Genomic DNA, 16,363 nt, shown 5'->3' on the forward strand with positions numbered 1-16,363 from the left:
TCCTAGAAGTGCCCCCACAGTCCCCACCCTGGATGTGCCCCATCCATCCTTCTTACAGTCCCCACCCACCATCCCCACAGCCCCAGTCCCTAATGTACACTTGCTTTGGCAAAACTAATTGTATTTGGTCCTGCCAATAAAGCTTATTTGATTTGATTTGATTTGATTTGATTTGATAGAGGGATAGATAGAGGGATAGATAGAGGGATAGATAGATAGATAGATAGATAGATAGATAGATAGAGGGATAGATAGAGGGATAGATAGAGGGATAGATAGATAGAGGGATAGATAGAGGGATAGATAGATAGATAGAGGGATAGATAGAGGGATAGATAGATGGATAGCGGGATAGATAGATAGATAGATAGATAGATAGATAGATAGAGGGATAGATAGATAGATAGATAGAGATAGACAGAGGGATAGATAGCTGGATAGAGGGATAGATAGATAGATAGAGGGATAGATAGTTAGATAGAGGGATAGATAGAGGGATAGATAGATAGAGGGATAGATAGAGGGATAGATAGATAGATAGATAGATAGATAGATAGATAGATAGATAGAGGGATAGATAGATAGCTAGAGGGATAGATAGATGGATAGAGGGATAGATAGAGGGATAGATAGATAGAGGGATAGATAGAGGGATAGATAGATAGATAGATAGATAGATAGATAGATAGATAGATAGATAGATAGAGGGATAGATAGAGGGATAGATAGATGGATAGCGGGATAGATAGATAGATAGATAGATAGATAGATAGAGGGATAGATAGATAGATAGATAGAGATAGACAGAGGGATAGATAGCTGGATAGAGGGATAGATAGATAGATAGAGGGATAGATAGTTAGATAGAGGGATAGATATATAGATAGATAGATAGAGGGATAGATAGATAGATAGATAGATAGAGGGATAGATAGATAGAGGGATAGATAGAGGGATATATAGATAGATAGAGGGATAGATAGAGGGATAGATAGATGGATAGAGGGATAGATAGATAGATAGAGGGATAGATAGATAGATAGATAGATAGATAGATAGATAGAGGGATATATAGAGGGATAGATAGAGGGATAGATAGATGGATAGAGGGATAGATAGATAGATAGATAGAGGGATAGATAGATAGATAGATAGATAGAGGGATAGATAGATAGATAGATAGATAGATAGATAGATAGATAGATAGATAGATAGATAGATAGAGGGATAGATAGAGGGATAGATAGAGGGATAGATAGATAGATAGATAGATAGATAGATAGATAGATAGATAGATAGAGGGATAGATAGAGGGATAGATAGAGGGATAGATAGATAGAGGGATAGATAGAGGGATAGATAGATAGATAGAGGGATAGATAGATAGATAGATAGATAGATAGAGGGATAGATAGATAGATAGCTAGAGGGATAGATATATGGATAGAGGGATAGATAGAGGGATAGATAGATAGATAGAGGGATAGATAGAGGGATAGATAGATAGAGGGATAGATAGAGGGATAGATAGATAGATAGATAGATGGATAGATAGAGGGATAGATAGAGGGATAGATAGATGGATAGAGGGATAGATAGATAGATAGATAGATAGAGGGATAGATAGATAGATAGATAGAGATAGATAGATAGAGGGATAGATAGATGGATAGAGGGATAGATAGATAGATAGATAGAGGGATAGATAGATAGATAGATAGATAGATAGATAGATAGATAGATAGATAGATAGAGGGATAGATATATAGATAGATAGATAGAGGGATAGATAGATAGATAGATAGATAGAGGGATAGATAGAGGGATAGATAGATAGATAGAGATAGATAGATAGAGGGATAGATAGAGGGATAGAGGGATAGATAGATAGATAGAGGGATAGATAGATAGATAGAGGGATAGATATATAGATAGATAGATAGATATATAGATAGAGGGATAGATAGATAGATAGATAGAGGGATAGATAGAGGGATAGATAGATAGAGGGATAGATAGATGGATAGAGGGATAGATAGATAGATAGAGGGATAGATAGATAGATAGAGGGATAGATATATAGATAGATAGATAGAGGGATAGATAGATAGATAGATAGATAGATAGAGGGATAGATAGAGGGATAGATAGATAATGGATAGAGAGTAGATATAAAAATACATAGAAGCTTTTACTATCTAATCAGAAGCTGTAGGAGCAGCACGTGGCACATTGGACTCCTGCATAATTTCTAATTAGATTAAACAGATTGATCTCCCCATAAATGTAGTTAGAAGATGAGGAGTGCTAATCTCTAATGTCTTCTTCCCTATGTTTATTTCATAGGAGAAAGTTGACAAGTCCTCCTTAAGAACATGCGCTGTAACATGAACCAGCGGCTCCACATTACTGACATTGAGAATTTACTGGTTTACCTTGAATGTTCCTGGTAAATCTGGCTTTTGTAGGAGATAGCTATTTAACCCATTCAGCACCTGCATGCCTTCATACAAGGGATCAGGATGACTTTGATCTGCACCTTAGGAATAGTTAGCTTATCTGGCTTTCATTGCACACTTACTGTAGGTCGCTGTCAGAGAAATTTATGCCCAGGGTTCAAGAGTCCTAAAAAGCCGCCTGAATAAATAGATATATGTCATGGATTACCACCACTCCACATATAGACTGTCAGCGTGCAGTGCCACCTAGAGGGAGTGCAAGACCTTGCATCAGGACTGTTTTATAGGAAAAGCTCCAATCAGTATGGATATTATGTACGATAAACAGATATAGTATAACAGATCAATTGGAATCAAGAAATGTATTTTCATAATTTAAGGGGTTTGGCCTTGTTGTACGTGCTTCATCTGTATGCACCTGTTTCATCAGGGAGAGTAACAATAAACATGGCCTAATCTGGATGTGTCAGGAAATGATTTGCTTTCCTTCTCCTGCAATACATATTGTGGTAGCGCTCGCTCGTACCTGCCAGGGAATGCATGAGCTTTTATCACAACAATGCTGTATCTCTAGGACAACTGCTTGAGAGTTTCAATTTGCTCAGGAAATCCTGAGATAAAGATTTGGTTAATCTATACTCACAGAAGTTACTGCAATTGTCAGACCTGTCCAACCAGACGTGAAATCTAGTAGATGCGTTTCCCTCTGAACATTCCTAGTCCTGTGTGGCATTCTTCTGAGATCAGTCTGGGTCATAATAACAGAATTACCCAAATATGCTAATGCTTTGCATTTTTATGAGATTCCATATAGGCACATTAATTCACAAAACAGAGTATTTTCAATATTTGTAATTAAAAGGGTAGACTAATGTTGTCCCCTTTCCGTATGCCCCTTTAGGGCATGTGGACAATACAACCGGGAATCCTCTACCCCCAAGTAGTCAGATTGGTGAGTGACTAAATAAGAATGGCTCTCATTAAGGATGACCAGTCCTGAACTGTGGTTGCTCACCCATTACATTACAAAGGGTAATCTTGAAGAGAGAAACCTTTAATTTGAAAGGATCGGGCAGCATGTATCAGCTATCAGGTTTCCATTAAGTTGGGTGCTATCATTTTTTTTAATACCTTTGATAATTGTATAACATTTTTCATAAAATTCACTGCTCATAATCAGTTTATCTAATCAGAGACAAAATGCAGCCCTGAGTACAGCGTCAGATTCGAGTACCCTAAACCCACCAAAGACAATCATTATTGGGGTCCACCATGCTGCTATATCAGCAATATAGAAATAATACAAGGACATTAATTCAAATGTGCTAATATCTTTCCATAATATAAAACACAGCGGGCCCGATTCATCAAGACAGGCATTATTCACGAAAATCTTGATGAGGGGGCGTGCTGGAATCATAGACTCCTGATTAATGAATAGGTACACTCCTCTAAATGAATCTGTAGTGTATGATGAGTGTCACTGACAACAAGTCTTGCTCATTGACAGTCTGATCCCCACAGTTAGGCAGCGGGGAGCTGGCTGTCAATCTGCATGATGTTGGCAGTGATGGTGTGCCGACAGAGCAGAGTGGAAGAGAAGCCACTGCTCTGTTAATTTGATTTCGCATGCAGCATGAGACTTGTTGGTAGTAGACATGTTACATCAGACAGGAGAGATTATAGATTCTCTATATACTACATGACACAGGAGAGCTGACAGATCCCCTAAATACTACACCACATAGGAGAGCTGACAGATCCCCTAAATACTACACCACATAGGAGAGCTGACAGAATCTCTATATACTACACCACACAGGAGAGCTAACAGATCCTCCATATAGTACACTACACAGGACAGATCCTCTATATACTACATTACACCATAGAGCTTACAAATCCTCTATATACTACACTACATAGGAAAGCTGACAGATCCTCTATACAGTATATCACACAGGATAGCTGACAGACATTCTATATACTACACCACACAGGACAGCTGACAAATCCTTTATATACTAGACTATATAGGAGAGCTGACAAATCCTCTATATACTACAACACATCGTAGAGCCGACAGATGCTCTAGAATACACCACACAGGAGAGCTGAAAATTCTCTATATACTAGACTACATAGGAGAGCTGACAGATCCTCTGTATACTACAGCACACAGTAGAGCCGACAGATACTCTATACTTCACCACACAGGAGAGCTGACAGCTCCTCTATATACTACACCACACAAGAGAGCTGACAGCTCCTCAATATACTATACCACACAGAAGAGCTGTTAGATCCTCTACATACTAAACAAAAGAGAAGAGTCAACAGATCCTCTATGTACTACACCACACAGGAGCTGACAGATCCAAGATATGGACACAGGGAATAGTCAAAATTAACACTGCTGTGCAGACAACAGTGTTGGTCTTAGCAGCACTGCTATACTGCTATATTCAACACTGGGAAAGAGTAGTGATATGGTGACAGCTGATCGGAACAACCGCATTCTGGTCAGCAGGCAGAGTGAGCTGGGAGATGCAGCAGAAGGTGGTGGCAATTAGCGTGTACCGTCCTCCCTAGCTGCCCAACTACAGGTGGAGCAGAGAGCTGTGAAAGCTGCCCGCAGCAACAATTACCAGTGCAGGTCCCTGGGCCTCCCAGAGAATCCTCCGGTACTCTGGTGGGCTAGTCTGACTCTGCCTGAATCTCCCTGCTGGTACCTCTACCAAATTGCTAATTTTGTCAAAATAAAGCATATCCAGGCAATCCTCTGCGGGGTATGTCTTCTGTGATGTCATACGCCCTATTAGGGTATGAGGACAGAGTTTGTCTTCATGGTGCAACCCCTTTAATAGGAATCTATTATTCATTTAGTTGTCTCTGTTTAGATTAGCTGCTTACATAACACCCAGAAACTGAAACAATATATATCCCCTCAGTACTTGGCACAATATATGCTATATGCACTAAAACTGATACCTTATGGTATATAACACCTGTCCTTCAGAAGGCAGTTGACTTTCATCAATGGTTAAGCAAAGGTTCTGCGGAGTCAGAATGTATGTAGCTGTTTCAGGTAAGGATTTTATGCCTGATCTAAATTTTTTGTAAGCTATTTAATATGATCCTTAACGGTATTTTAACAGGAAAACATACTTTGAAATATTTGGTATGCTATTATCGCTAAATACAATAAAGACTGTGTTTTCTTCTTCTTGGACGTGCTTCCAGGAAACACATTGTCTTATATTATCTCCTCGGTGTTTGTCCTGCAGATACATTATCTGAGGCTTGTGCTATGCATGGTCCCTGGGGAAAGTAGAAAGAATAGTTTGAAGTAGAATATACTTCAGGAGTGAATACACAAATGTCGCACATACTAGAGCTATAGTCATTTTACACTATGGAAGGTGTGATTGTTAGAGAAGTCTGTTTGATAAAAAACTTCATAAATAATGTTCACGGTCCTGAGATGTGAGGAAAAACTTCACATGATAAGTGTGAAGAAAAATTATGTAATTATTTTCGAACAAAGTTATTTTGCATAGTTCCGTTTACCATGTTCATTTAGTTACTGTGATGTTTCTTATTCTTTTACTAATTTTTAGAACAAACTATTAAAATAGAGCCAAGTTATGCATGCCTTACAGTGATATGATTATCTAATATCTGTAAACTTCTACAGGACTTCGAAAAATCGAAGTCGAAAAATTCAGCAATAATATCAGGTACCTGAAGAAATTGGGCATTAACATGCCTATCACAATAAGTTAATGACTTCTGAAATCGTCAATTTTGCCAGTACTGGTATTGGCCAAGTATTCAGTATGTAGAGAGGTTGGCCGATACCCTCAAATGGCAAATTTTAGGATAGAGAAGGTATGGGCATGAATATTTAACATCATGTGCACGTTCATAGGAAAGTGAGGAAGATAATCCTTACAAACCGCATGAACTTTCCAGTTTTGAAATCTATGGACATATCTTCTAGAAAATGACCAACTTGGTTGTCAATTCAAGTACTGTTCAAAACATTAATAAACTGCTGGAATTCCTCTATGGCTAGACATGTCAGAAGAAAGCCACGAAAAACACATCTTTTCAAATATATAAGCATTAGTACTTTTTCAGTGTTCTGTCTTGTTTTCTTATTCCTCCCACAGCCCTAATAATTTGTTGGAAAATAGCCATAGGCTAAGGCCAGTTTTAAGCATTTGTGAAGCACGAACCTTCTCTCACGTCGGTCTAACCATTGGGTGTCTATCCGGACTCATGCAAACTACTTAATAGGACTATATAATGCAGTTAGCTCAAGTCAGGAGACCCAGAAGTACATTTTCATAGTTCTGTCTTGTTTTCTTTTTCACACTTCCCTAATAATTTGTTAGAAAATAGTTATAGGCTAAGGCCAGTTTCACACATTTATGTAGCATGGACCTTCTCTCCCATCGGTCTGACCATTGGGTGTCCATCCGGACTCAAGGAAACTGCTTCATAAGACTATATAAAGCAGTGATCTTAGGTCAGGAGACACGAGAATCCTCTGTGTTTCACGGATGTGTAAAACCGGACTAATGCCGTTGGTTTCCTAAATCAGTTTAGTTTAGGGTCATTTATGGCTTTGGGCAGATATTAAGTCCCTTGAGCTACTATTAAAGCTTTGATTCTTATCTTGTACCTAGTTATGTAATACTTTTGGAAAACAGAATATGTATTTGTGATTAGTTATGATTTTTTTATCTTTTTCTATTAATGGCACACATTTTCATGACATTCTCAACGTTTATTTCAGGTTGAACTAGATAGACCTAGGTCGTTTTTCATCCTACGCAACTTTATAATTGAAATCAGTAACATATATTTTTTGACTCACAACAATTCAGTTCAAAACATAGGAACATTTTATATGTCACATGGATATCACAGTTGTATCTGACATTCATAACCTGTTTTCATCCATAGTAACATAGAAATACAAATGTAAGTCCATCACTGCTCACTCTCTAAAATATGTAGGGAAGAACTCCGGCACTCTTAATAACCCAAATAAGAGACTAGAACAGTAGTAATGTTCAAAATGATTTTTTTATTCAGAGAAAAAAAGTCCGTAAATTAAACGTTTTCGACCTAATTCGGTCTTCTTCAGAAAGGACTTATCGATGGAGAAGCAGGGTAAAGTTTTGATCTTCCTGTGTGAGATCCTCCTATATGGATCCACCGTTTCAAAAAAGACCTGTTATAATGAAAAAGCGTTCTTTGAATAAGGGTTTTTTTATTTCTATCTGACGTCTTAATAGTTCCACGGGGAAATGACCTTACACATGTTTAGGCCGATCAGTTCATCGCTACGGTATAAAAACGGATGTAATGATCAGCTGCCTATTAGACCCTTTAATGGCATATATTCAGAATATCGTCCTATAATTGGATATCTTAAATGAGGTTGGATTGGACAATACTGAACAAAAGAGGAAAGCCCTCACGATTATGTTACAAAGTGGACATATGTGTGTGGGGAACAGCTCCGTGGACTTCACTGTCGAAAACGTTTAATTTACGGACTTTTTTTCTCTGAATAAAAAAATCATTTTGAACATTACTACTGTTCTAGTCTCTTATTTGGGTTATTAAGAGTGCCGGAGTTCTTCCCTACATATAAATAATTTTCTCCAGAGCACCTAATTGGTGAAGCAGGGTCCTATCTTACTTCACTCTCTAAAATAGACCGTGAACCCTAATGATTCCTGCCATGAAACTGCTCAACAATCAGTATTTGATCTATATGTTTCTATTTAAAAACACAAGAAATATTAGTAATAGACAAAATTATCCTCTTTGTGGCCAGTTTTTGCTTTTATTTTATTCCTTAAGTATACTTGTTTTTTTTCATATCTGCCATATAGTTCCAGAGGGATGGGTCTTTTTATTTAGTGCTACGTTTCATGATCTTACCAAGGGGGAGTGGCTCACAGGATAATTATCTAGAGCAAGCTAAAGACACACCCCAGAGGATCCTGCAAGCCTCTCCCCCTTTATAAAGATCTAAAAATAAGCACTAAATAAAAAGGCACATATTGATGGAACTTTATACGAAATTAAAAGCAAAAACATAATACTCAAGAGAGTATGAAATGTATCCAGAGCGTAGTCGTAGGTAACTCTTTCTTTAAGTAAGCAAGACAAAAAAGTAATGTCGACTTTAAAGGTTATCGGCTTGTTCATTTGTTAATAAATTGTTTAACTCAGTCCCATAAATAGTGTAATAACATGTTTAATAGATAAAATGCAGCAATTTATTTAACCTCTTTTTTTTTTTTATTTCTAAGCAGTGTCTCCAGGAGGGCATCTAACAAAATGTTCCGAAAAAGAGAAGACATACTGTGTGAATGGTGGTGAATGTTATGTGATCAATGGAATTACAAGCAGTCCCGCAAGAAAATACATGTGCAAGTAAGATTACTTATATCGTACTTTTTGTTGTGTTTCGTCTATTTGTAAGTCAATGTGCGGTCATGGGTATTTGATCTATAGTAACTGAGCCCACGTGACTGTACAAAACACAATCATGTGGGCTCAAATATAAGAAGAACACTACATAGACACACAGAAACTGCTACATGAGTTTAGCCAACCATTACCAACTGGATATCTGAAAGGTATAATACACTAGCTGACAGATAGAAGAGGGCCCCTGTGCAAGAACAGTATATGCACAACTTCACCTGCTTTAGAGGTAGTAATGGCCCCCCTTACTTCTTGAGCCCAAATGTTGGGTGCACTGGTTGCACCGATGATATGTCCGCCCCTTTATAAATCCCCTTTGTATAGAGAACCAGCAGTTAAAAGCAATTTATAGTCAAAAAAAGAGATTTTATATTCACAAAAATATTTCATTTTTCAATTTTCACATAGAAACATGTCCACCTTATCTAATAAAATTCTGAACCATGAGTGTCCTATTTAGCCAGTATAAAAAAGTAAGTTGTGTTGATACATGCAATGATAAGATGGAAACTAATTTTGTGTTGCAACACAGTTCTTCAATCTCATGGCTCTGAATATTACACAATTTTAATGTTTTTGGTCCTAAACTAAATATTATTTTTTGACGACAAAAATTTGGATAATTTTTAGCATGCGTGTATTTTTTAAGTCAATTATATTGTCAAATTTTTGTCAGACTTAACAAAACTTTCTAAATATGTCTAGCAGATTCTATTTATAAATAGGAGCACGGCCCAAGTGTAGGCTGGCCCTGTCTATGCACTAGAAAAGAGGGGATAATATATCAACGGGGTGTAGAAGAGGGACTGGAGTAGAATATCTGAAGTGTAAAACACCATCAGTTTTGATTAATTGGATGGGCGAGTGTAGCCACTCCCCTCCCCAGCTCCACGAGATTCAAACTGTTCTCAAAGGTTCGGTGCACTTGACTGTATTTTCTCCACATCCAAGGTAAAAAACGGTCTGATTATGCAGATCAGACTCTGACCCATTTCTCTTGGAGGGGGGGGAATAAAAAAAATGTTTTTCAGTTTTTTACCCTCTTCCATTCAGCCAGTCCTTGAAAATCGGACCTGACTCGGATGTCATCTAAGTGTGGTCTGATGTTTTTCACGGACCCGTAGACTTGACTTGCCAATTTTGATGCTTTACTTGGATCAAAAATAGACATGTCATCTATTTTTGTTCCTCCGACCACACTATCTGAAAAACAAAATTAGACATACGCACGACCCCATAGAATTAAATTGGGACGATTGTGATCCATCAAAACCATGGATAGCACTCATCCGATAAAAATGAAAAGGTCATGTGCACAAGTCCAAACACTGTCCATTCTACATTTTGAACATTTTTGGTTCCACTTGTTTAATATATTTTATTACATCCACTGAATTAATTCTGAATGTACAAACCCACCCGCCATGTCAGCATATATAATCTAGAATTAACAACTGAAACACCTTTTCCTAGGTGTAAGACAAGCGATAATTGGGCAAATTCTAACACGTACATCTGAAATATTGAAACTTAGTGTTTCTAAAGTTGATTAAAAGGGAAAATAAAATTTTGTTTGGGTTTTTCAAGTTTACTTTTTCGAATTCTTATATAATATATACAGGATGATGTGAATTTGTTGACCTTCTGCTATTTATAGAATGATCATTATAGAAAAAAATCAAACTATGCTATAAGAAGCCAACAAAATGATTTACCAAAGCTCTGTCCATTCCTAAAGATGCCCATATACCTTTTCAGTCCTCTTCACCAACTGACCTTATTCATATCATTAAAAAAGTCTGATAACAGTATATGTCAACAAAAATGTTCAATTTTGGTACCTAAAAACTACCCAGGATAATACAATTTTCACATTCAGAATTCTATATTCCTTGTGCCTTACTTGTATTATATGATTGAAGAAACTGTTGAGCGTTCCTTTTTAGTGATTCCTGGGATTGAACTATGTTGTCTAATTCTACCTTCTCCATTTAGAAACATTATATTTTACTGTTACCATTACATTGTCATTCTACCTCAGTTAAAGGAATCTGTCAGCAGGTTTTTCCTAATCTGAAAGCAACATGATACCTAAATTCAGTGATAAGTCACTTACTGGGCTGCTTATTGGAGTTTTCATAAAATCACATTGTTATGAGCAGGAGAGTATCACTAAAAGACTACCTACTATGCAGTTCAACGCTACCTTTCTGCCTATACACAGTATACACAGAAATCTGCCAATCAGTGGTGTGGGCGGAGTTATACAGAGCATCAGCATTCAGAGAACTGGTAGATAAAGTAGTTAATCAATATTGCAGCACCCAATAAAGTGATACATCACTGGAATCAAGACTTTAGCTCTTTCGACATGCTGCTTTCAAATGGGGTAACATAAACCTTGTGACAGATCCCCTTTAAGCATCGTGTTTCATACTGCATGTAAAAAGTATGTTATGCTTTTAAAAAGTGAAGTTTATTTTTTTTCCTACCGTGTCCTACAGGAGCATACATTCAGGTGGATACCATTTTTTTTGTTATATATATGTATTTTATTTCGCTCATTACATTTTTACCCTTTAGGTGCGTACGTGGATTTACTGGAGCAAGATGTACTACAACTGACCCTATGAGAGTCTTAAGACCAGAAAGTATGTCCCAATAATCTGATTTGATTTCTTCATCCCCAAATGCAGCAACAAATAAAAAAAAATTGAATCAGACATACTTGGTGGGGTCTTTTATCAGAGACAACAGTTCCTTTTTGCACTGCACATGACTCCGAATGCATCAGTGAATTAGCACAAAATTTATCATTCATTCAATTAGTTAAGTAGGCAAATTTTCATTGGGTGTTGTAATTTTGTTTGTAAATGGGCTGCACATAAACTAAGTGTTAAAAGTTTTCAAGTAAGTTTTTATATACCAAATATAAAGTCATGCCAGTGCAAAAAGCAAGACTCAATCTTTGGTGGTGGACCTCCAAGAACAATCAGTTTACACTAGAAGGATCTTCTTTCTTGGCATATATTCAACTCTTCTCTTTTCTCTGTTTTCTCCACCCTTTTTGTCTTTCCTCTCAGGTGCCCAAATGAATTTACTGGTGATCGCTGCCAAAACTACGTAATGGCCAGCTTCTACAGTACGTCCACTTCCTTTCTGTCTCTGCCTGAATAGGAGCATGCTCAATTGGTGCTGCTTTCTCGTTGCTGAATCTCTCTTCAGATCTCACCTAGTACTTGATGTATTCTCTACTAGGCTCAGTACTGTTTGCTCTGCCTGTAGCATGAAATAAAATAATAATAATGGAATATTATTATTATTGCGATATCTTTTTATGCACCAATGTTAATGGGCATGCATGTGTTATTATATTAAAAACAGTTTTAGCCACTGTAAAGGTAAGAACCTAAAAAACAATGAAAGAGCATCCTCATTTATGCATACAGTTTACATATTTGTGTGTTTGGCCACACAAAAAAAGATGTATATATTTAAAGATTTAAAAGATAATTTAAAGAGGTTATCCCCTACTTTTACATTGAAGGCGTATCCTTAGGATAGGTCATCAAAGTCTGATTGGCTTGGGTACGACATCCCGCACCTCCACCGATCAGCTGTTCTCTGCTGGCAGCGACAACAGTCAGCCGGAAATGCTAAGTCCCGGAGCTGCCTCATCTTCTGATAGCGGGCACGGCTGGGTCCTGCACATCCGCCTCCTATTGATTTGAACGGGAGGCTATACCCGGCCGCTATCAGTTGACAGAGCAGCTCCAGATCTGAGCATTTCCAGCTGCCTTCTTCTGCTGCTGGCACCGGGAACAGCTGATCAATGGGGGTGCGGAATTTCAAACCGCAGACAATTAGACAATGATGACCTATCCTAAGGATAGGCCATCAATATAAAAGTAGAGGACAACCTCTTTAATTAAAGATTTAAAGACAATTCACATATTCATATAACAGCTACACATAAAAAAGTTTACCTTTAGATAAAAAAGTACTCCATCAATAATGTACCAAACTAGTAAAACTGGTAACTGACTCATCAGTAGCCAAATTAAAGGAATATATATATATATATATATATATATATATATATATATATATATATATACACACACTGCATCTACAGTTTGCCTAGAAATCACAGTAGACAAATACCCTTGAAAACGTCACTTTTTCAACCTATTTGCAGACATTTTTTTCATCTTTATTTCTATATCTAAACTAACAGCTCTATCAACAACCTTAGTACTTGAAGAAACTTTTACACACATTTCCTAATGTCCAGGTACAACAACCGCACAGCCAGATTTTCTGATGGACTGTAGCTAGCGTAATATATCATTTTCAAGGTCACTTTTGGGTGGGCACGATTTCAAAACCTAGTGTGGACTCAATTTATTTAATGGTAAAACAAAGCTGAAGCAGCTTAAATTAAGGGTAGCATGAAAAAGAGTACATTTTGTACATAATATTATTAATACAACTTAAGCATAATAATTAATACAGCTTAACCACATAATGTCAACTCACTGGTTGGTCATGTCCTAATGGAAATATCACTTCCCATTATGATGTGAAAAGACAGTGATTATTCTTCCCGATTTTGTGATCCTGTGGCTATCGCTACTCAACAATGTTCACAGCTATAACTATATCTTTATTTAGCCCACAAAAAACAATTCCTGATTGTAGGTTTGTTCATCCCCCTACAAAACACAATTAAATAAAAAGTGATGAAAGTTAAATTACCCTAAACATATACCAGTGAAAAACACTTGTCCATCAAAATTAAGCTCTCACACAACTCTGACTATGGAAATAAAAAAGATTATGAGGCTTATTCATCAAAGTTTTTACCCCACTTTTGGACCCACGTCACCTAAATAGGTTGGGGATGGAGCTGGCAGGTTTGGATGGGGCGTGATCATGCCCGCTCATGCCAGTTATAACAAATGGAGAGTAACATTTCTGCCCTGAGACACGAAAGTGCACACCACTCAGAAGAAGTGCCAAATTCATTAAATCGCATCTACCTATTAATGAATTCAATGCGTCTTCCACTCCACCAAAACTAGTGTAGCAGGAACGTGCTCTTACACCAGTCTTGATCAATCAGCCCCTATGTGCTTCATAAATTGGTAATCAAAATTAATTATTATTTTAAAACTTAAGAAAACTAAACATATTTGGTAACCTCGTTATCATATCGACCTGGAGAAAAAAAGTGCTTTGTTTATTATACTGAATAGTGAGTGGTGTTTGAAAAAAAAGAAAAATCTAAAATCACTGCCTTCTTTTCAGTCTACTTACCGATACGTTTAATAGAAAGTGATAAAGATATACCGTATATACTGGCGTATAAGACGACTTTTTACCCCCTTAAAATAATGGCTACAGTGGGGGGTCGTCTTATACGCCGGATATACAGCGGTGACTACAATATGTTACCAAAAACCGCAGATTCGGGGAGGAGGGGACCTGTTCCTGACCTTAGGAGGGGTGGTGCCTCCTCCCCGGACCTACGGAGGCTGTGATTGGCTGACGAACGCCGCTCAACCAATCACAGCCACTGTAATGTTCCAGCCATTTAAAATGACTGAAACATTAAAATCCAGCCCTGGCCAGTGCAGCTGTAGCACTGGCCATTGGCTGGAGCTGGGTGACCTCACTGGATCACCCTCCCCCAGCTCCAATGCTCTGATTGGAGAGATCGGCCTTGTGACCGATTTCTCCAATCACAGTGGACCTGTTGCCGGTGACCGCCCTCGTCATCGTCCCTGCAGCACGCCAGCACACACAGTGAGTGTACACAGTGCACTTCAGCCCAGATCGAGCATCAGCTAGATCATGCACAGCGCATAAAATCATTACAGAATCAGTGTAATCAATGACATTCCAGAATCTGATGCACACACTGCGTTATTTGTGATCATACAGGTGGTAACTCAGGATCAGTAATGTATTCTACTCCAGAGCTACACTCACTATTCTGCTGGTGCAGTCACTGTGTACATACATTACTTATCCTGTATTATACTCCAGAGCTGCACTCACTATTCTGCTGGTGCAGTCACTGTGTACATACATTACATGACATCCTGTATTATACCACAGTGCAATGGCAGGGCGACAAGCTCCGGTCCCATGCTGTTATGAGACCGGAGCATGGGACCCGGAAGTTGCCGCGCTGCCATTGCACTGTACGAAAAGCATCCCGATCCGCCGCCGCCGCCGCTGCCCTCCGCGATCTGCCACCTGTCTCCCCGATCTCCTGCCCGCACCCTCACCCCCACACCTCCCGATCCGCTGCCGCCCTCCATCTGCCACAGTGCCACCGCTCCCCCCAATCTGCTGCCCGGCCCCTCACCTCCGTGCAGCAGATCGGAGGGAGCGGTGGCACTATGACAGATGGACAGTGAGTATATCCCAAATTCTATATTTTTAGGGCAGAAGTTGGGGGTCGTCTTATACGCCCAGTCGTCTTATACGCCGGCATATACGGTAACTAGATCTTGTCACATAAATAATTATATTTAGCCCCTTCATTCTAACACTGTTCAAATTATGACTCTCAGGATTTGGCAACACCAAAGCAAATTATTTTTTTCAAATGTAGTATTTATTGTATAAAAGTAATAAAACAAGATAAATTTGGTATCACCATAATCTTGTTAGCCCACAGAATAAAGTTAACAATTTATTTATGTAAGAAATAAAAAGCACAAAATATAAAAACAATAACCTGCAGAACTTTTGTTTTAGCTTTATGTTTTGCTGCATGGCTGACATCACATCAACAATGCAGCTGTCAATTAGTGAACTCAGCAGCTCTGAATGAGATGTTTTGTTTTCATGAGCATGCCTTCCAGAGCCGTTGAGCGCACTCATTGGTAGCCATGCCGTCAAGATGATGTCAGCACCACCGAACAACGGAACAGCAGCGCCTCAAAAAATTACAAAAAGCTCATATTCTCCTGAATATCATTTTTTTTGCAAGTTACCTTGTGCAAATTCACCAAAATGCAACCCATTTAATTAGCAGAGGGCTATGAAATAGCTTTTTTTTCCATTTTAAGAATGTGATACTCACAAAGCTTACTAGTGATGAGCGAGCACTACCATGCTCGGGTGCATGGTACTCGTAACGACTAGTGATTAATGAGCACTACCATGCTTGAGTACTCTGTACTCATAACGACTAGTGATGAATGAGCACTACCATGCTTGAGTACTCTATACTCGTAACGACTAGTGATGAATGAGCACTAACATGCTTGAGTGCTCTGTACTCATAACGACTAGTGATGAGTGAGCACTTCCATGCTCAGGCACTAAGTACTCGTAACGACTAGTGATAAGTGAGCACTACCATGCTTGGT

General features: G+C 38.3%; 1 protein-coding gene across 8 annotated transcripts in view; it reads left to right on the forward strand.

Annotated features, from left to right (window-relative positions):
• NRG1 (neuregulin 1) overlaps positions 1 to 16,363 on the forward strand; it is a 984,863-nt gene that overhangs the window by 937,793 nt on the left and 30,707 nt on the right. For 4 of the 8 annotated variants that reach the window (XM_075352470.1, XM_075352472.1, XM_075352477.1 and 1 more), the window contains 2 exons: positions 8,798 to 8,921; positions 12,059 to 12,117. In XM_075352470.1, the coding sequence (XP_075208585.1) occupies positions 8,798 to 8,921; positions 12,059 to 12,117 (183 nt within the window). Of the gene's footprint in view, positions 1 to 8,797; positions 8,922 to 11,558; positions 11,627 to 12,058; positions 12,118 to 16,363 lie in introns of all 8 variants that reach the window. The other 4 variants (XM_075352475.1, XM_075352476.1, XM_075352471.1 and 1 more) reach the window with 2 other exon arrangements.

This window comes from Anomaloglossus baeobatrachus, chromosome 1 (genome assembly GCF_048569485.1).
Source record: "Anomaloglossus baeobatrachus isolate aAnoBae1 chromosome 1, aAnoBae1.hap1, whole genome shotgun sequence".
Taxonomy (NCBI): domain Eukaryota; kingdom Metazoa; phylum Chordata; class Amphibia; order Anura; family Aromobatidae; genus Anomaloglossus; species Anomaloglossus baeobatrachus.